Raw genomic sequence first — 23,755 nt, 5'->3', positions numbered from 1 at the left:
TCTCTATTACTTTATATATCTTTGTCAAATGACACAAGATTTAAAAAAAGGTATATGCCCTTTCAAAGGAAGATAATTAATCCTGTTACCATGGTAACCAATGCAAAAAGAGGAACCGTTTCCCATATGAAATGTTTTAAATGAATTTATTTGAATACAAATCACTGTATAATGATGTAATAATAAGCTCCCAGCTGTTTACAAGAGATGGGTGAACATTGTGAATTATGTTACCACGGTAACCAATGCAAAACAGAAAATGTCTAAAAAAAGGACTAAAAAGGACTGAGAAAAAACAACAATGTATAGTGACATAATTGTACTATGCCTGTAGAAAATATATATGAAGCTTATTAATTCTGTTACCATGGTAACCAGTTCAAAACTATATGTTACCATGGTACCCAGATCGAAACTGTTACCATGGTAACCAATACAAACTATTGGTTACCATGGTAAGGTATGTAAAACTGGAAACTATTTGCTGTATGCATGCAACTTTTGGGTCATACGGTCAAAAGTAAAGGACACCAGTAATCAATAATTTGAGGGTACTTGAAAACTCCACATCATAACTGCCGCAACTAGGTGGTTATGGGGTTTGGAATCTTTTTAAATTGGACACTGTATTTCATGTACACACTTTAAGCAGCAGCTATCTTACTATAATCATTCTAAAAATTATTAAAACGTATCCATTAGTTCCTAAGATTTTAGGGTACATAATTTTACCCTTCATACCCTCTGGCAGAAACCCTGGACACTGATATTAGAATAATAGAAATAGTAAAAAGGATTTTATGCATTTCCGTAATTTATTGTGACACAAGATACTTGCCATAGTGCTTCACACGGGCACAATTGTAAAAAAAAGAGAAAAATGTCCATTCATCTAAAAAATGTTTTAAACCCAAAGAAACAAACATCAGCATGTAAGCCCTAATTAAAATTCAATATGTACCGTATACATGATGTGTATCCAGTGTTGAACACTTATGCATGATACAAAATAGATCTAAACGGTCACCTGAGTAAATTGCTGACCACAACTACCAAACACATGGAGTGCGGAGCACCCATTTTCCTAGGGGGATTAAAATGACCAAATTCATGGTTTTGGGTTTTCCATGGGTGAGAGCAACTATCAAATAAATTTGGTTGGAAATGGTCTAGTATTTCTGAAAACATAATAGTTTAAATGCATTTGTCTATATGATAGATGGTTTAATGAATTTGTCTCCTACCTGTGTGTGTGTGGGGGGGGGGGGGGGGGCAGGGGACACGACATTAACGAAATTCGCAAAACTGATATTTGTATGGTATTCCTGGACACGATAATTGGCTTAATTTCCCCTATTTGTGCCCCACCTTCAGGAGAGGGGTAGAATGACCAAATTCACAAGGAAATGGGTCACGAATATGCAATTTCTATATAACTATTGTGATCTCCATCCCCACCTAGGGGACATTCACAAGTTATATACACTGGTCATCTATTTGCCTTTATATATTATTTGAATACTATCCAGGTATAGCATTTCGGGCAAATGAGCTGGCCTAAAACCTTTTAACCATGTATTTCCATCATTTTACTCTGACACAATATTAGTTGTAATCCATGTAAAAATATGTAGTGATTCATTTGCAACCCTATATAGCTGTTCATGGCTGTAACTAGGATTTAAACAATGAACCAATGAGCATGGAAGGTGCAAGATACCATTTTGCAGTCATTTCAGGAAGGTTACATACTTAAAACATCAGTATCAATAAACTATTTTTCTATTATTTTATTGACGGAGTGAAAGAAGAAGAAATCACTGGCAGTTGGTCCCGCGAAGTATTGTATCTGGGTCAAGGGTCGATAATATAGGTCAACTATACTTCGAAGTTTTTGCAATTTTTCTTTGATATTTTTATCAACAATATAGGATCGTTTTATGATTTGTTATTATTACATCCAGAATACAACATTTTAATTGCATTAAATAATTTGTTTAACGATTTTTGAGACAAAAACAATGTTTCGGGTCGTTGCCTACACAACAGTGTCCGCCCTGCTAAAGTACGTGGAATGTTTTTCTTTTTAATTGTTATTTTAAAAAATTTAGTTATCACCGTATTTTTAAAATAAAAAACGTGATTACTTACTCTGAATCTATTGCAAAACATTATCCTACTGTAATTTTCACATTTTATATAGGTCCATATAGTTACCGCACGATTTTTTTGGGGGTGTTGCGTAACACGAAAAAGGACCGTGCCGATGTTCTAAAAAACGGTCGATAACTGTTGCATGGAAATAAAATTGGACCTCGCGGTAAGGGTGTGTATACCCCCGACGCATCCACACCAATTGGTACCGTACAGGCCTGATGTACTAATCATAAGCGTACGGGATCCCGTTTTGTTTTGTAGGGGTGGGAGAGAGAGAAGGGCAGGCTAATTTGTGCCCGAATTAAACGAAAATACCACCAACTAAAAAAACATTTATTAGTTTTAGCGTTATTGCCAACCAGCTATATATAATATAGGGTTTCAAACGAAGCGCTACACAATTTTACATGGATTTATTTACAACTAGTATTGTGGGAGAAATGTTGGAACTACTAGTACATGATGAAAAGGTTTCAGGCCAGCTCAATTTGCCCGAATGTTTCTGTCGTATTCGCCCAAATTTTAGATTTTGGTACTAATAAATTTATCAAAATACAATAGATCCAACAGTGCAACACAACTACAGTTTACCTCATGATGATTAATTTATCTTTATAACATTTGCAGATATGTGTGCAGGGAATGGGTCGACCCCCTTTCCGGTCCCTGCTCGAGCAGATTAAAAAAAAAAAAAATTCAATACATATTCCGGCGGAGCATTACAGAAATCCCCTATAAACTTCGCTCTCCAGACGAAGTAGGGCGATCTCGCCACCGGGCGAGATCGCCGTAAATTCCATATACTGCTGGGCGAAATCGCCGTACTATATATATCTAACTAAAGAGGAATTTTATTATTTAAAATGTTTGTATTACTATCATTTACTGCATGAAATGATACGAACAATGTTCAAATCAAATGTGATGAGTCCTTTTTTTCTGTCTTTGCCTGTTAAAGTGTTTCTTGTGAGTATAGTTTTCTCGCAGTGACCACTGTGCATACCGTTTTAAAGACGATTAACACTAATAATAGTGAACTCTAATCAACATATAGACATAAACTGTTATAATGAATTATAATTTCCCTGTAATAAAACTGAAATCGTGAAATGCTAATAAGCAATATTATTATAATAACCAATTTATTGTAATAAACAGTGACATTCCCGTCTGCTTATATGTATATAGAGTACGGCGATTTCGCCCAGCAGTATATGGAATTTACGGCCGTGGCGAGATCACCCGGGCGAGATCGACCGGTGGCGAAATCGCCGGACTCCCTCCAGACACCCCTACCTAAAATCCCAGCACACATGCCTGATTTTTAAAAGATTGTCATCCACCATACAACATTATTACAAAACATTCACTGCTTATATACGCTTATTCATAAAAGCCATGCACGGCACCCCCCCCCCCCCCCCCCCCCCCCCCCCACACACACACCAAATCCTTGGATCCGCGACTGGTACAGTAATAAAAACAAAAAACCGGTGGCGCCACATAATTATATGTGACACGCAACGAGAATGTTTTGTGATTGGTTATTGAAAATAATGTAGGTCACGGTATTCTGCAGACTACTTCAGCAGATATTCGTAACCTATCGTTTGTAATTCATTTTTTAAAAATGAGAACAAATATATATCTACTCAGTAGTGATTAATACTAATGTGAATGTTGAAAAGGAAAAACTGGCAGAAAAACAACACACAACAAAACAACGACGAACACCGAGCACATGTGCGTATTCGATCATATAGTCGACGTAACTGTTCAAGTAAACATAGTTAGAATATCGTCTGCTGTAGTATAAGTAACCACGTTGTAATTATTAATGAAAACAGTTAGCCGCACATGCAAGCAATGTGTACTACTGCTGTCAAATTGTATGGCGGGAAATGTGCTGTCACATGACCTGTTGTTTATAAATAGAAACAGGGAAATGGCGCTTTTCGACGACTGTTTATGCCGTCGGATTACAATTATTTGATTGTGTTTGTACCTTTTTTAGGCATTAAAAGTGATACTTTTTCTAATTTAATGCAACTGTCATAATGTAGTTCATATATAATAGTATATTATGACAACTTTGTAGAGATAAAAGAAACCGCTACCAAAAAAACAAGAAACAATAACAAACAATAGCACGCGCCATTTGACGGGTCATTTTTGTTTTTAAAAAAAACATATGATGTACAACAGCAATTTAGCAAATATTTGGATATGTCATTCTAAGACTATCTTTGACATTTTTTTACTTTGTTTTTGACAAAAATGTCAACAATTAATTTAGAAAACGATTTTTAAATGAAAACAATGCAAAGTGACGTCATTGTGATGACGCTTGACGTGTATACACATCAACGGCACGATAAGGGTTAAAATTGTATTATGAGAGCCTCTTTAATTCCAGTCAGCAATTATGCGATATTCAAATGACGTAACAATGTGTGTGTTTGTGCGTGCGCGCGCGCGTGTGTGTATGTGTGTGTGTGAATCAAAACCTAACTAAATATAATGTGTGTATCCTTACCTGTCCACACCCACGAACTATACTGCACTTTCCCTCCAATCCAGTATGACCCAGGCGTGACGTCACCTAGGGCAGACGTATCCGTAGTGTTGTACAGTTTCCCGCCACGTTCACGGCACGTTCTAATTGCTGTATCCCATGTCACACCATGCAGAGTATCAAGGCCATCTGTAAGAAGATGGAAAGAAAAGGAATGTTACTTTAACAACACCTCACATTTTAAACTAGTCTAAAGACTGGATGCGGTTCGTGCATGCGGTCCGACTCAGACAAAATAAATCAAAATACAATACGATTAGCCTGGATATATATATATATATATATATATATATATATATATATATATATATATATATCCAAAACGCAAGCAGCACACGCAGCAGTCGGGCCAAACGAACACGCCGCATTTTTCAGTATATATTAGTCTCAACGTACGATTATTACGTACGACACTTAGTCTAGTGCGAGATAAGAATCCAGCTTCTGCTGTGTAGTCAAATCAAATCAAATCAAATCAAATCAGTTTCTGATCTATTCCATTTTAATTACTACCCATAACTCTCTGTTTCTCACCATATCTCATTCTCTCTACCTCTCTATTCCTCCTCCTTGTCCCCCCCTCTCGTTCTCTCTCTCTCACACATATACATATCAACAATCTCTCTCTCTCTCACACATATACATATCAACAATATCTCTCTCACTCTCTCTCTCTCTCTCTCTCTCTCTCTCTCTCTCTCTCTCTCTCTCTCTCTCTCTCTCTCTCTCTCTCTCTCTCTCTCTCTCTCTCTCTCTCTGTATGTGTGTATATATATATATATATATATATATATATATATATATATATATATATATATATTCATACATAAATACATACACATATGAACATATGAATGCGTGTATGAAAGTGTACATGTACGTATATAATGACCCGTATATACTCCATCCCGGACTTCCAGTAATTATATAAAGGGACAGTTATTAATAGTTATTAGCTATTGATAATGTAAACAAATTATGTAATTTGGGGAAATATGTATACATATTTAAAAGACGAGAATCTACAGTTATATAGTTTTTTACATTCTATACAAAGTAACTTCTGTACGCATTTTCTTTATATTCTCCTTATGTAATGCGTTTTATACCAACTCCTCCCACTGTCAGTAAACTGTTATTAATATCAACTCATAAGCTGTAAACGTTCATCTTTAATAAATAATTTAATCGAATTAACAGAAGCAATATAGATATCCTATTAATCGTGAACACACCCCCCCCCCCCCCCAATATATGTCTAAATATATATAGGACAAAGAGAAGCCTCCTAGCAATAACAAGAAACAGGAAGAGTACGTTGTTTTAAGTTTGAATAACCATCCCTGTTTCTTTACACTTACACACATACACTGAAATAACTATACTGCACTGCACTGCACTGCACTGTACTGTACTGTATTGTACAACAAGAGTAATGCAAATCTTTTACCAGTTTCAGCCGACATCAGACATAAAATCCCGCTAATAACTGCAGTGAGCAGACGACATGTACGCCTTACGTCCGCCATGACACCCAGTCAACTCGACCAGGAAGTAAGACAGACCTATTTGTGAAGATACCCGGTGATAACGTGTTATTTGTACTGCAGCTGAGCTGTAATTCGCTAACAATACAAACACAGGATGAACTTCAAACTACTGACATCCTTGGATGGTGAAATGTGTGGGTCTTTTTTATTTCTGTTTTAAATTATTATTTAAATTATTACTTAAAATGTATTATTGTCTTTTGGTTATTGATATAATTTGACGTCTATATCAGCTATAAATATACAATTGCTTTTAGCTGTTGGTATTAAAAATGGTGACCTGTTAGTTGTGTATAACAGGGGTGAATCCAGTATTTTGTAAAGGGAGGAGATCACAAACGTTTTAAGGTTTGATTTTGTCGAAATAACTGTTCAGTAGTGTGTTTTGAAGCGACAATTCGCATGTTACACTGTCTGCGACTGTACGAAGAAAGGTGGTCATTTTTTTTCAGAAAATGGGGCATTGCACAAAAAATTGTTGTAGACTTCAAACTCAGGACAGTCCCTTTAAACAAACGTTCTTTTTCTCCTTCTTTTAAATGCCCAGCGAACTTACACTGGATTAGAAAGCGGGAGAGGGAGCAAGGGGGGGGGGGGGGGCATAGCACCAGCGATGGTGTATATATATTTATACATGTATTTATATATGTGTGTGTGCCTGTGTGTGTGTGTGTGTGTGTGTGTGTGTGTGTGTGTGTGTGTGTGTTGCCTCCCCCACACGTTGGGCACCTCTCTACGCCCGTGACTAATGTATAAAGGAAACGTGTGTCACAGTTACTAAATTTAGACACACTCAGCTGCAGGTCAAACAACATGCTGACGTGTCGTTCAGATTCATTTTATATTATTATCGTAGATCTTTTTTTTGTGTGTTAAAGGTCTATTAACCCAGAAAACAAACACGGTAGTACCAGGTATGACTGCCTTACACACATGTTAGCCTAGCGGATAAACATCGGTCAAGAATACTATGGATACGTGTGGTATATCAGAACAGTAATAATAACAAACACGGTAGTACCAGGTATGACTGCCTTACACACATGTTAGCCTAGAGGATAAACATCGTGCAAGAATACTATGGATACGTGTGGTATATTAGAACAGTAATAATAACAAACACGGTAGTACCAGGTATGACTGCCTTACACACATGTTAGCCTAGAGAATAAACATCGGTCAAGAATACTGTGGATACGTGTGGTATATTAGAACAGTAATAATAACAAACACGGTAGTACCAGGTATGACTGCCTTACACACTTGTTAGCCTAGAGGATAAACATCGGTCAAGAATACTATGGATACGTGTAGTACAACAGAACAGTAATAATAACAAACACGGTAGTACCAGGTATGACTGCCTTACACACATGTTAGCCTAGAGGATAAACATCGTGCAAGAATACTATGGATATCTGTAGTATATTAGAACAGTAATAATAACAAACACGGTAGTACCAGGTATGACTGCCTTACACACATGTTAGCATAGAGGATAAACATCGGTCAAGAATACTATGGATACGTGTGATATATCAGACCAGTAATAATAACGTGACTAGAAAAAGGAAAGAAGAAACAGAAAATAGAAGACAAAAATAAACAAATATAAAATAATAATAATAATAAAATACTGGTATGAAATAAAGGAATCAATAAATTAATGGAAGGAAATATTTTATGTAACGACGCGCTCAACACATTTTATTTACGGTTATATGGCGTCGGACATATGGTTAAGGACCACACAGATATTGAGGGACGAAACGTAGTTTGAAAATGAATACAAAATGCATGAATGATTTTTTGTTATTCAGTTTACGTATTGAAGATTTAAAAACAAACATATATTAAAGAATGGTTGAGTAAATAAATTCAAACGAATGACCGCGCCAAGCCGAAATGATCCAGTCAGGTAATATAAAGACGATACATTCTATTACGAGTTTCTCCTTTCAACATACAGTGCGTCTACACCGTTACGGATAATAGCGACGTTTATATATGTAGCAGGAGGTTTTATTTTTAATGTATATAGTTTTTTCAATATGTTTGTCAAAAGGTATTATATGTAGTAGTTGTCTGCCAAGTATTATAAAATTCCGAACAGCGGTTGCACGTGCAACTTGGGCTACACAGCACGTGGATTGGTTTCGCTGTCATTTCAGTCTAGCATAATTCTGCGTGGTTGTGGACGGAATTGTCGGAGAGGTTAGTGTTGGAACACTTTATTTCTCATAGTTATATGTACATAATTCGCATAGTTACACAGACATATTGTAAGTTTATTTAAGCTGTACAGGAAAGAATTACGTAGGTAATTCTTGATAATACGTACAGAGTAATTTGTTGTAGTTGTGGAGGTATGAATATATCATTTGCTAATGTTACGCTTGTTGTAGTTTATAATACATTAGTTGGTACTAGTTTTGACAGGAAAAGATTTATTTCATTCTCTGCGCAACTAGCGTTTATAAGTTACGGTATCGAGTTAGCGGTACAATGATACAATTAATGTTAGTGTATTTATATTGTTAATGCCTTTCTGACTATGGATTTAAAGTGGTATATTTAGTCAGGTAATTATATTTTATGCATGTGTATTTTATTTAAGGAGTTCGTGGGTTGATGGTTTCAAGTTACCGAATTTTCCCCCCTATCTATCAATCTAAAGGTTTTTTTTTGATGGGGCTTATATAGAAAAGAGGGGCATGGTCTTTTGGGGGGAAAGTAATAAAGAAGTAAAAAAAAAAAATTTTTTTATAAATAAATAATTATGGGTCGTAATATTCCTTTCTTCTATTCCTTACCTTCCTTTCTTCTATTATCACACACATCTCATCATATAACACAACAATGACTGCAACTAATTTTTATACTATAAACCACTTACCTTTATGGAGGCTTGAACCCAAGCGATCGATGAAATCCGGCTTGTGAGTCTGTCGCTTATCTGACTGAGCTAACGAGGAAGTTGCTTAAAACGATCAATAATTTCAAGTCATTACTGCAGTAAATAAATGGCGGAATTATACGAATGATTCCGGAATTATACGAAGTCTCTCGAAAGGTAAGTAATATAATCTAAACACATATGAACAATATAAAATCCGAACCCCGTGTGATGTACGTGCAGCATGATTTTCAAATGCATCACGCAACTATGTAGGCGTATTGTTGCATGGTAAACCATCCCTATAAAAGCATTGATTTTATGAAATATAATACCATTCAAACATCGATATGTCGGAAAAAAGGAAACCAGAGGAGGAGGATAGTGTGAGTTTAAGAGAAAAAAGAGAGGAAAAGTAAAAAGTTTAAATCTGTGCAGACTGTACACAAAATTAGATACTTTGGACAATACTATAAAGTTTTGCCAACATTATAATTTACTCCCAAAGAGTGTAAAATGTCCTACTTGTCAAGAGGACCTCACAAAGTTATACGAGATAAAACGCAAAGCTACAAAAACCATTGATTGTCGTTACCAATGCAACAAAAAAATGTGTAAGAAAACTGGAAAAAATCAAGTGCAACTACGAACGGGTAGCTGGTTTGCTGGAGCTAAAATCTCTTACCGTAAGAGTATTTTTCTAACCTACTGTTTTGTAAAAAAAATGGACTATCATCAAGCCATAGAAGAAACATCCCTATCAACTACAGACGACAGTGGAGACGAACAACGTGTCTTAGAAACATCACGAGAAACTGTTAACGACTATTACAACTACTGTCGAGAAGTCTGTTCCTACATTGTAGAAACTGAAGGCACGAAACAGATCGGGGGGGGGCCTGGAAAAGTTGTATAAATAGATGAGGCAAAATTTGGAAAAAGGAAATATCAACGTGGGAGAGTGGTGGAAGGACAATGGGTATTGGGTGGGATCTGCCGTGAAACAAGACAAGTGTTTTTAGTGCCGGTTGATAAGAGAGACGCAGACACTCTACTACCAATCATAGAAGAGTATGTGGCACCCCATACGCACACCATGACAGATTTATGGAAGGGATACAACGGCATCAAAGAAAGCAAAAACGATTACACCCATTCAACTGTGAATCATTCACAAAATTTTGTTGGTATGTACCCTAACCCTAACCCTAAAACCTAACCCTAAACCCTAAACCCTAACCCTAACCCTAACCCTAACCCTAACCCTAACCCTAACCCTAACCCTAACCCTAACCCTAAACCCTAAACCCTAAACCCTAACCCTAAACCCTAAACCCTAAACCCTAAACCCTAACCCTAAACACTAACCCTAAAACCTAAAATTAAAGCCTAAAGCCTACACTGCTATAGTTACATTAATGCATAAAATACAATTGTGAATATATTATATTTCCAGATCCTGTGACTGGTGCGTGTACTAACCTAATAGAGAACACATGGTGGTGCATAAAACGTCAATTACCGGCTACACATACCAGAAAGACATCATTTGATCTCCATATGACGGAATACATGTACAGGACCCTGCGACCAAAACTCGACTTGGAAACGTTTTTGCACGACATCAGCCGGCTATATCCGTGTTAAGGTCAGTGAAATAGTGAATAGTATCATCAGTTCAAAATGGCGGATGTTACTGGATTATATGTGCCGTGTACTGTATTTTAAATTCTCCAAATTGTACATAAAAATAAAATGTGTGTCGTTCTGAAAATGTGGAAAGGGTAATGGATGGTATAAATAATGGATGATATTGTATATAAATGTTTTCTTGTTTGTTGATGTTAAAATACAGAGGGGGGAAAATTCGGTACTTTTGCCGTATACTGTTATAAGATATGTATTATTTCAATGTGTATTAGGATTAGATAAAGTCTAGATGTTTATTGATGACTGTGGCTGTCTGTTAACGGTGTAGGTGGAAATGAAATAGTACATTTAGGTATTGAATGTAATATTGTGCTGCATAACAATTAGTATGTGGAGTAATGTATTTTTATGAATTAGGTCGTGTCATGAAGTGATATTGACAATGTTGTAGTTGATCCTTTCAGGGTGTTTTTATTTGTTTCTCAACAATTTGATGTTTTGTTGTAAACTTGAGCCACTACCAGAATAAAGAACCTCTCAACCCCTTACAGCGAGTCGTTGTCCCATTATGTGGTGTCGTCGGCGATGAAATTGTTAGCTGTTACATATACTCTGTCAAAAAAGAAACGCATAGGTGATAGGGAAAGAAGAAAAGTGTTTGATTTTACAAAATATCGTTGTTTATTTCGTACAATGTTGCTGTATAATTTTTATTATTTTTCCTGGAATGGGACAGCATGCCGAAATGCACCCTAAAAACAAATTTAACGCACGTTGTGGCACAGTGTTTGACAATTGCAGGAAATCAGGATGAAATGGTCAGATTTTAGCGAATGCACGTGAAACTCGTGGAAACGATTGGGGTAGTGATGGGTATTTAAAGCTGCAATGCTCGCAATGATGTCTACATCGAAATGGAAATGAGGCGAGTTACAAGATGCCAAGACTAAGCCTGCCGAATCGAAACATTGCAATATGTCGCCTCCAGTTAGGTGAATCGCAGTCAGCATTCGTACGCCACATGAACGTCCATCAGAACACCATTTTGCGTCTTTGGGACAGGTACCAGCAGTTTCAATCAGCTGAAGACCGGTCCACAAGTGGACGACCTCGCATAACAACTGCAGCACAAGATCGGTACATCCGGATTCTGCACTTGCGTCACCGAACTGCCACAGCAATGAACACTGCTGGACGCATGCCTGGTTTGAGAAGGGTGTCGGCACAAACCATTCGGAACCGACTTCCAGAAGCTTGTTTACGGGCTAGGAGACCGTATGTTGGCCCCATCCTGCGACGTCAACATCGACGTTTACGTGTTCGCTGGCGCACGAATGTTCAGGGGTGGAACTTGGGGAAACTGGCGGCGAGTATGGTTCAGCGACGAGTCACGTTTCCTTCTACAGCGACGTGATGGACGACAACGTGTTTACAGACGCCGGAATGAACGTTTTGCCAACAACTCCGTTGACCAAGTTGAAAGATTCGGTGGAGAGTGTGTCATAAAATGAGAAGCCTTCTCATACACCGGCAGAAGTGAATTTGTGCTCGTACAAGGCAACCCGACAGCTGTACGCTACCGGGATGCAATTCTTCGCCATCACATGCTTCCTATTTTGGATCAACAGCGAGAACTCTTTCAGTAGGACAATGCCAGGCCACATACGGCACGTGTAACAATGGGTTTCCTACAGAATGAGAACATTAATATGCTGCCATAGCCATCAAGATAGCCAGATCTGAACCCCATTGAACATCTATGGGACGAACTGGACAGACGTATACGCCAGCGTGACCCGGAACCTCAAACGCTTCCACAACTGTCACATGCACTGCAGGAATAATGGGCTAGGATTCCACGTGCCAGGATTCAGAAACTCATTCAGTCTATGCCAAGGAGATGTCGCGCTGTGATTGCTGCTGCTGGTGGCCACACAAGGTACTGATTTCAGCGCCCTCGTGCGATTCTGTTTGGTGACGAAAACGCCTCCACTGCTGTCAGTCCATAGCAGGAACATTGTCACATACGCATGTCAAACTTGACTGATACGATCATAAATAACGAAATTATGCTACTTTGTATTAAAGAGATAATCTCATGCATAGTTCGTCTATGCGTGTCTTTTTAAGACGAGTATATATCTTTTACAATGATATCGGAGTCGAGTAGTGTTTGAACCTTAATTGGATATGGGCACGTCAACTACTTGTATTAGCAAGTAAGTGAGTTGAGTAATCGACGACCAATGTGATTCTGAGAATCTGTTGTGCTTTCAGCACGTGACCTTATCCCCCACCCCCTTAAAAGAAGGGGAAAAAACAAAACAACACCCCCAAAAACCAGCCCGTAGGATTTGGGGGTGGGATTGGGAATGGAGTTGAGCTGTCCCCCTCCCCCCCCCCCCCACACACACACTTAAGGACGAACATGTACATTGTATCCTATTATGTATGAATAAAGATAAAAGTATAGCTTGTGCCTCCTCTAGTAGAGACGATTCCCCCACCCCCACCCCCTCCCCACCCCACCCCCCCCAACATACACACACTCCAGATACCATTCCTATAGGCATGAGAAACCTACCAACAAAACATGTATAGCAAATCTACTCCATGTTATTCAAAACAGCACCAGCCCTAAGTTCAGACAGCGAACATTTCGCTAACGTTCGCGAACTATTCGATTGGTTCTTGACGTGACCCATTTGGTTTAACACGAAGCGCTTAAACCAGTCTAGCGGTCGTTTTTCTGCTCGGTCTGGCTGAACTCAGCCCAGCCCTAAGTTCAGCGAACAAACGTTTCGCTAACGTGGTTTACCGTGAAGCGCATATACCAGTCTAGCGGACGTTTTTCCGCTCGGACTGGTTGAACGCAGGCCATGTTTTTCAGGGGGAAGACGTGATACAAATTCAAACTGTCACGAGTTACCCTATAGATCACCGGGTATGCATTTACCACTAACACATTCTTTTCTTCACCAGTAAAAGCTATTATTTAGGTGTCGCGCAAGCAATTCACGGGCAAGCAATTCAAGATATAATCTTTACATTTCACTATAGTTAAAGTTAATATATATTGTTGGCCTATTTGTAATGTTGGTGATACTATCATGTTAATATTTCTGACGTAGCCATACCAGGAAGTTGGATACAAAACAAGTCTGTTATCTAAGGTCAACAATTAGTTACTAGGCACATGTTATATTTTAAAGTATACTCGTTAGAAGTTGCATTAGTGAAGTAAACAGGTGAAACCAGAGGAGGGAAGCGGAGGAACACTCTTCCTTACTTAAAAATACACATACACAACAGAGAGAGCGAGCGAGAGCGAGAGCGAGAGCGAGAGAGAGAGAGATGAAGTTGAGAGATGAAAGGGAGAAAGACACAGAGAGCGAGAGAGACAGACAGACAAAGAGAGAGAAAGAGACAGACACACACACACACACACACACACATACACAGAGAAAGAAAGAGAGAGAGAGAGAGAGGGGGAGAGAGAGAGATGAAAGGGAGAAAGACACACACACACACACACACACACACACACACACACACACACACACACACACACACACGCACACCAATATGAACAACTTCAATATAAATTTGGCCAACTGTCTGCTGTCACGACTTCTAAGACTGTCCAGTCGCTGGTCTGAGCGCTCTTACAACTCGATTCTCGTCATATAACCCATTAGTTGTTAATCTGAGCGCACCTGTCATAAGTCGATGGTTGTGGAAAGCACAACGCAACTGTCGAGTGTGCCAACTTTGTCGCAACCGTTGACAGTATGACCCTAGCATAACTGTACTGGTTGGAACAGGAAATAACCCAAAGGGTCCAACGAGAGAGATCGATTCTAGTTCTCATCGCTCGTTAAGCGAGCTGTTACAACTGACCGTTCATCACTCTTACATCTAAATGTAAACAACTAGGATATATACCTTTTTAACATTATCAATAAAACGATAAAGTTATAACGACATCACTAGAGCACATTGGTTTAATAATCATCGTCTATTGGAAGAAGGAAGGAAATGGTTTATTTAACGACGCACTGAACACATTTAATTACGGTTATATGGCGTCGGACATATGGTTAAAAACAAGTAAACTTTGTTTTATTTAACGACGCCATTAGAACACATTGATTTTTGTATCTTATCATCAGCTAGTGGACGTCAAACATATGGTCATTCTGACACTGTTTTTTAGAGGAAACCCGCTGACGCCACATAGGCTATTTTACGACAGGCAGCAAGGGATCTTTTATTTGCGCTTCCCACAGGCAGGATAGCACACACCATGGCCTTTGTTGAACCAGTTATGGATCACTGGTCGGTGCAAGTGGTTTACACCCATTGAGCCTTGCGGAACACTCACGCAGGGTGTGGAGTCGGTATCTGGATTAAGAATCCCATGTCTCGATTGGGATCCGAACCCAGTACCTATCAGCCTGTAGACCGATGGCCTAACCACGACGCCACCGGGGCCGGTCACATATGGTTAAGAACCACACGGATATTGAGGGAGGAAACCCGATGTCGCCACTTCATTGGCTACTCTTTTCGATTAGCAGCAAGGGGTATTTTATATGCACCATCCTACCGACATAATAGCACATACGACGGCCTTTGATATATCATTCGTTGTGCACTGGATGGAACGACAAAGTAGCCCAATGGGCCCGCCGACGGTGATCGATCCAACACCGACCGCGCATCAGGCGAGCGTTTTACCACAGGGCTACATCTCGCCACACTAGTAAGAATAATGTAAATGTATTACCAGTTACAGCCGGCAGCAGAAGAAAAATCCCGACAAGAACTAAGAGCAGCACACGACAAGTCGACTTAGCGGCAGCCATGACACCCAGTGAATGCGACAAGGAAGTATCGTCGTGAAGATGCCCAGGTAATATGTAACTGGATAACTACAGTAAACTCAACACTCTGTACGCAGCTGCGGGTTGGATTTGTAAAGAAAGCTGTGATTAAGTAACGAAATATTTTATTGTATCTTATTATTCAGTGGAGACCTTGTTCATTAATGTACATGAGTGAACATTAAACAGCACGCACACACACACACACAGACACACACACACACACAGAGACACACACACACACACAGACACACACGCACGCACACATACACACACTAAATAAATAATGAGGCCCATAAGAACGATGTCAGGAGTGTGTATGTGGGCACACTATCTAATAAGGGGAACACAGTATCAAGTAGGAGCGGAGGGTACAAGTCAAATTTTATTATATATTTACACAGAGTAGGACAAACAATGAGTTAGTTTTCTTCCGTAAGTGGAGGGAGCACTGGCCTACCGCTTCCCGGCTCCTACGACCCCATAAGCGTACGAGACAGGTGGTGGACAGGAGTGGGGGTGGGGGTGGTGGGAATAGAGGTGGGGGGGGGGGGGGGGGTGAGTGCTGGCGCTAAACATCAAATTCGGACAAACATTATACAGATATTCAGGCAAAATGTGCTAACCTGAGACCTATTTACTATGTATTTCCTTCATTCTACTCAGAATTAGATGTAATCTATATAAAAATGCGTAGGCATTCGTTTGCAAACCTATGTAGCTGTTTGGTAGTAATGCGAACATGAATAAATGTTGCTATCCAGATTCGGACATTTTCTGTTAATTCGGGCAAAAGCCAACCTGTAACACCCACCCACCCCCCCCCCCCCCCCCCCCTACAAAAATGGTAGCCCGTAGGCCTATTGATAACGAACCTGCTGATAATAACAATAATAAAAATGTCAAAGGTAACACACCATTAATCACTTTTGCATGTCATGGCAAAACATTTTCTATTTTTGAATAATTTCTGTAAAAAAAAAAAAAAATTACCGGCCTCGGTGGCTTCGTGGTAGGCCATCGGTCTACAGGCTGGTAGGTACTGGGTTCGGATCCCAGTCGAGGCATGGGATTTTAAATCCAGGTACCGACTCCAAACCCTGAGTGCTCCGCAAGGCTCATTGGGTAGGTGTAACCCACTTGCACCGACCAGTGATCCATAACTGGTTCATCAAAGGCCATGGTTTGTGCTATCCTGCCTGTGGGAAAGGCAAGTAAAAGATCCCTTGCTGCTAATCGGAAAGAGTAGCCCATGTAGTGGCGACAGCGGGTTTCCTCTCAAAATCTGTGTGGTCCTTAACCATATGTCTGACGCCATATAACCGTAAATAAAATGTGTTGAGTGCGTCGTTTAATAAAACATTTTTTTCTTCTTTTTTTCTGTAAAAACAAAATATCACAACTGGTCCAACGGGAGAGATCGATCCTGTGTGTCATCGCTCATCAAGCGAGCTGTTATAAATGACCGTTCATCACTCTTACTTCTAAATGTAGACAACTAGCATATATACTTTTTTAACATTATCAACAAAAAGTAAGTTTGTTTTGTTTAACGACATCACTAGAGCACATTGGTTTAATAATCATCGGCTATTGGAAGGAAGGAAATGGTTTATTTAACGATGCACTCAACACATTTTAATTACGGTTATATGGCGTCGGACATATGGTTAAGGACCACACAGCTATTGAGAGAGGAAACCCGCTGTCGCAACTTCATGAGCTACTCTTTTCGATTAGCAGCAAGGGGTATTTTAAAATGCACCATCCCAAAGACATGATGGTACATATCACGGTATTTGGTATACCAGTCGTTGTGCACTGGGTGAACGACAAAATAGCCCAATGGGCCCACCGACAGTGATCGACCCAACACCGACCGCGCATCAGGTGAGCGCTTTACCACTGGGCTACGCCACGCCCCACCATTAAAGGGGCATTCCTGAGTTTGTATTGTAAGATGTTTCCGACTAATGAAATATTTCTACGATTAAACTTACATATTAAATTTATATATATATATTTACATATTAAATTTATATATATATATTTATATATCTATCTATTTATCTATCTATCTATTTATCTATATCTATCTATCTATATTACATAAAAAAAATCAATATTTTCGGTCCATAAAACATGATATTGCCCTCAATGACGGTCAATAATTGATAATTATATATAATTCTATATATACTCTTCAAAAGAAGAAACGCAAAACCACATTGTCGTAACATTTGGAGAATTGATTTAATTATTGAATGGCGAGTCCTATAATTACCAAATGTTGCAGGATTGTTCACAATTCACTCTAGTCCATTGTGAGTAAGTGATAGGACACACCACCAAGGTCAAGGTCATCTGGAGTCAATACCGGGTGTGGCCTCCGCGTGTGTTGACAACTGCCTGGCACCGCCTGCCCATTGAAGCAACCAGAGTACGGATGACGTCCCGGGGGATGGTGGCCCACTCGGCCTGCAAGGCTGCTGCCAGCTCGGGCAGGGTCTGGGGCTGTGGTTGTCGCTGTCGGAGGCGTCGGTCCAACTCGTCCCATAGATGCTCAATTGGGTTCAAATCCGGTGATGTCGATGGCCAAGGAAGGACATTAATGTTGTTGTTCTGTAGGAAAGCCGTTGTGAGACGTGCTGTGTGAGGCCTGGCGTTGTCATGTTGGAACACTGCGTTGGCGTTGGCCATAACTGGAACGATGTGTGGCCGGAGGATCTGGTCAATGTAGCCCTGTGCATTCAGGTTGCCCTGCACGTGGACCAGGTCAGTTCTGCCAGTGTGTGAGATGGCTGCCCACACCATGACACTACCCCCGCCGAATCTGTCCACTTCCTGCACGCAGTTTGCCGAATAACGTTCACCACGACGCCTATACACGCGACATCTTCCATCATGACGTCGGAGCAGAAATCGGGACTCGTCACTGAACCACACCTGTCTCCATCGCAGTTGAGGCCATTGTCGATGAATCTGGCACCACTGCAGTCGGAGTCGACGGTGTTGTGGTGTTATGATGACACCTCGAACTGGACGTCTGGCACGAATTCCTACCTCACGTAGGCGGTTCCGTACGGTCTGGTCGGATATCCTGCGCAAACCTGGTATTGCTGCGGCTGTGGAGGTGGCAGTAGTCAATCGTTCCCGAAGGTGGCATACCCGGATGTAGCGGTCCTGCCCGGGGGTAGTGACCCGTGGTCGACCGGATCTAGGGAGGTCACGTGTTGATCCATGTTGCTGGTAACGGTCCCACAGTCTGGAGATGGTGCTTGGGGACACAAGGAATGTCCTGGCAACGGCCGTTCTGGATTCGCCTGCGTCTAGTCGGCCGATGGCATTGTTTCTCTGCGGTTCACTGAGACGTGGCATGTCCTGGATTGTCAACTGTCGGCCAGATACAGAGGCCAGGCAAGCGAACACCCTGCACTTTTATACTGTCGGTGTTCATGTTGCACGTGCAGACAACGCACGTGCAGTGGTGACATGGTTTGCACGTGGCTGCGTTTTTGCGAATATTCACATTTTGGAACTTTATTGTACAGTAGCTGCGTTTTATCGAACGTAACCGTGGGGAATGTGTTTGGGACATGCAATGACCTTATATTCACAAAGCATGAATCGGTAGGAAACATAAAATCGGAGTTATAACCCATTTGTACCCTTTTGCGTTTCTTTTTTTGAAGAGTATATATATATATATATATATATATATATATATATATATATATATGTTTTGTTTAGAATATCAGTGTCTGTATATTCAATGTATTTCTGGACGTCTTAATATTTGGATTTTGTCTTCGAATAATTTCGTACGGACGAAAAAAATATAATTTAGGAAATAAAATAAAATTTAACCTGGTACAAATATTAAAACGACCAGAAACACGTTCAATATACAGCCACTAATGTTTTATGCAGAAAAATATATTTGATACGTAATTACAATCGTTAACAAGTCTCTGTTAGTCGATAACATCTTTAAAATTGCAGCAAACTCAGGAATGTCCCTTTAACAATAATGTAAATGTTTTACCAGTTACAGCCGACGGCAGACGACACAACCACTTGACGTCAGCCATGACACCCAGTGAATGCGACAAGGAAGTATCGTTGTGAAGATACCCGGGTCATATATATATAATTGGATAACTACAGTAGAATCGACCTCGTGTGCGAAGCTGCACGTTGGTTTTGTAAATAAACATGCGCCTGAAAAAAAGGAAATATTTTATCGTATCTTTTTATTCAGTCGAAACCTCTTTACAGTTGAAGTACATCAGTGAAGGGTGTATACTACCAAATCAAATCCCATAGACGACAATAGTAACGTGTGTGGCTAAAACTCCTACCTGCAGCGTATCAATCGACATAAACACCGCAGATATAAATACTACCACCCCTCACCCTTAAAGTGAGTAAGAAAAAAATGGGGGTCAAGATGCTCATTTCAGAGATATAGAGTAGCGTCTATGACTACCTAGTTCCGCACAAACTTTGAGTGATTTTTCTACAGGTACCCCATACATGTTTGAAGCACAAGGCTACTTGACACAGTGGTACTAGATAAAATAAAATTGCATACAGTTTTTGCCCAGATGAAACCACCTTTTTTACAGACCAACTCACATTTATCACCAATCACAGGACTTGTGGTGTTAACGGCTCTATCAAAAGTTGGGTTTCACCTTGAACTTTGACCCATACGGAAGTTATTTGGTTTAGTACTACCTGAACACTGAACAGCACACAGAAAAAAATAAAGAATAAATAGTCAGGCCCATAGGAACGATATCTGGAGTGAGGGCACACTAATCTAATGAGGGGACCACAGTCTCAAGTAGGGCACAAATCAAATTTTATTCTATATGTACTCAGGGTAGGACAAACAAGGAGTTACCTATACGCGTACGAGACAGGGGACAGAGAGCGGGGGAACTGCCCCCCTAGTGCTGGAGAAAAACATCAAATTCGGGCAAACATTATACAGATATTTGGGCAAAATGTGCTAACCTGAGACCTTTTTAATATGTAAGTCCATCATTCTACCTTCAAAATTTTCTGTAATCCATGTAAAATTGCGTAGCGATTCGCTTGCAAACCCTATATAGCTGTCTGGTAGTAATGCGAACATGAATAAAATGTTGTTATACAGATTCGGGTATTTTCTTTTAATTCGGACAAAAGCAAGTGCTGACAGCGGGTTTCCTCTCTCAATATCTGTGTGGTCCTCAACCAAATGTCCGACGCCATATAGCCGTAAATAAAATATGTTCCGGGTGCGTCGTTAAATAAAACAGTTCCTTCTTCGGGCAAACGCCCTGCCAAGCATTCAAATTGCCTTCAATCACAACCATCTGGGTCCGACCGGTGGCTGCAATTCCACCCCATATAATAACGCCACCATCTCCAAAACGACCCCCTTCAAGAACACATGGCGTGACGTAACGTTCACCTTGACGTCTGTAGACAGCTGTCCTGCCGTCAGATCTGTGGAGAAGGAAACGGGATTCATTAATGAAGACAACACGTCTCCAGTCACGTGCTGTCCATCGCAGGTTTTGTCTGCACCACTGGAGACGTCGACGTTGATGTTCTGGCGTCAGGATTGGCTGGGCGTCTTGCACGGATGCCGTAGATGCGTACGGGATGGTACGGGCTGTGAGAGTTGCTGACTGGAACCCGATTCGCAGATGCGTGGTTCGGATCCATTTGTCTTGGCGAGGGGTTGTCACGGGTGGTCGGCCGCAACGGGGATGGTCCCTGACCTGGTTGTTTTGTTGATATCGTTGCCATAAGTGCCATATGGTGCTTCTGTGGACGTTGACGTGCGACGTCACGCTGCGCGGTCCTAGATTCAAGCATCCCTATGACTCGGCATTTGTCATTTTCACTGCATCAACCAGTTCACTAATGGTGTTTTTCTTACTTCTGGCAGAGTGGCAATGATTTGCGACGGAATGTCTGACCTTTTATGGTGGACAGTATTTCTCCCGAATATTCCTTGTTTCTTGCACAAAGCATGCAATCGCTGCAACAACTGCTTGGTTGCATTTCTTCAAGCTGTTTCATGCACATTTTCTCAGGTTTACATCCATAAATCCATTCACAAATATATTACTCCAAACAATCCATGTCATAATAAGTTTTGCCTTTTAGTATATTTTTGAATAACTTCTGTAAAAGAATCTCTCAAAATATTGAGAGACATGCGACTGCCTTTTCACAATGACGTGTTATTTGACATCCATTTAAATCAGTCTAAGTAGACGGCAACATTTGGGAGTTATCTATCATTTAGTCACTGTCAGTGTTCTTATATTGATGGCACTTTTTATATTTTGCTGGGCCAGCTTGAGAGAGAGAGAGAGAGAGAGAGAGAGAGAGAGAGAGAGAGAGAGAGAGAGAGAGAGACAGACAGAGACAGAGACAGACAGAGACAGAGACAGACAGAGACAGAGACAGGACACGACACGACACGACACGACACGCGTGATAAATTTTTGTTACCAAACATAATTTGTTATTGTAATAATAGGGCGACGCTAAGTGGATATAGCGCGCATCTGTGTGAAAGGACACGGAGAGAGAGAGAGGCGACACCCACATCAGCATAACTCCCAACGAACGTCATTGACCGCCTGGGAATAACAGGTGCTATATATAAACAATTGTTGTTGCTGTTATTTTTGTTTGTTCGTTTTTTTTTTTTTGTATAAGACCAGTCATTTGTGAATCTTCAGTTGAGATTTATGCCCGAACGTCGTGATTTTGTGCGCAGTTTTGATAATACAATCCACACTCAAGTGGGAGTTGGCGGATATGACACATATAATTATGGAAACTCTGCCCATCAAAGTTTACAAAAATCATCATTTGAATAAAGGTTTAGCTATTAAATATTTCACAAAAATCAGCTGATTTGAAAATTACCCAAATTGATCGCGCCCGACTTTTGTCACACGGAAAACCCGGTGCACGAATACCAAGCCTCATTACAGCTAAACCGTTTGCACTTCAGGTGAAAAACCAATTGTCATTTTAAAAAGTAACTCCTTGGCTTTCACTAAGAAATTGAAATATTCCAAATTATTAGCCTTCAAACATGGATATACCGGCCTCGGTGGCGTCGTGGTTAGGAGATCGGTCTACAGGCTGGTAGGTACTGGGCTCGGATTCCAGTCGAAGCATGGGATTTTTAATCCAGATACCGACTCCAAACCCTGAGTGAGTGCTTCGCAAGGCTCAATGGGTAGGTGTAAACCACTTGCACCGACCAGTGATCCATAACTGGTTCAACAAAGGCCATGGTTTGTGCTATCCTGCCTGTGGGAAGCGCAAAGAAAAGATCCCTTGCCTGTCGTAAAAGAGTAGCCTATGTGGCGACAGCGGGTTTCCTCTAAACAACAATGTCAGAGTGGCCATATGTTTGACGTCCCATAGCTGATGATAAGATAAAAAATCAATGTGCTCTAGTGGAGTCGTTAAATAAAACAAACTTTACTTTACTTTCAAACATGGATATGTGCAAAACCAACAAGCGAACTCTTTTCGGGTACACAAGGGAGTTAACTGTATACTGCTACCTTTATTCTAGCAAAATTACTACATGTATTACACCCAATAGACGGTGATTAATTAATCAATGTGCTCTAGTGGTTTTATTAAACCAAACAAACTTTTTGTTTTAGCAAAATAGTTCTCCAAAACATAATTATCATGCGATAAATATAAATGCATGACTTCATATTGCAAATAAGACTAATGTACGCAAAACGGTACATAGTACAGAATACACCACTACATGTGCATATCCTTTCCTATTGTTTACTCTAATACCAACTAGCATTATGTACGTTGTCATGGGTAACCAAAATTTAACAAGATTTCCAGCACTCATTTGGTGTTTTCATTCATATCTTAATTCAACGTAATCTAGTGTTGAAATATTTGTATAAAAATTGCTAACCTAAGATTACATTACGATTTAAGCACGCTGTTCTGGGCACACACCTATCTGAGCTGTTTTTCC

The 23,755-nt window shown here is 40.1% G+C and overlaps 1 protein-coding gene across 1 annotated transcript in view; it reads right to left on the bottom strand.

The window, feature by feature from the left end:
• The window catches only part of LOC121385106, a 31,543-nt gene extending 10,108 nt beyond the window's left edge, over positions 1 to 21,435 (bottom strand). Inside the window, exons 1-3 of the mRNA XM_041515642.1 lie at positions 21,266 to 21,435; positions 21,065 to 21,213; positions 4,694 to 4,861 (exon numbers count right to left, since the gene is read on the bottom strand). Of these exons, the coding sequence (XP_041371576.1) occupies positions 4,694 to 4,861; positions 21,065 to 21,213; positions 21,266 to 21,435 (487 nt within the window). The remainder of the gene's footprint in view (positions 1 to 4,693; positions 4,862 to 21,064; positions 21,214 to 21,265) is intronic.
• Positions 21,436 to 23,755: the final 2,320 nt, after the last annotated feature.

The sequence above is a fragment of the Gigantopelta aegis genome, chromosome 11 (genome assembly GCF_016097555.1).
Source record: "Gigantopelta aegis isolate Gae_Host chromosome 11, Gae_host_genome, whole genome shotgun sequence".
Classification (NCBI taxonomy): domain Eukaryota; kingdom Metazoa; phylum Mollusca; class Gastropoda; order Neomphalida; family Peltospiridae; genus Gigantopelta; species Gigantopelta aegis.
The sequence above is the reverse complement of the archived record's forward strand: the minus strand, read 5'-3'. Positions and strand labels throughout refer to the sequence as shown.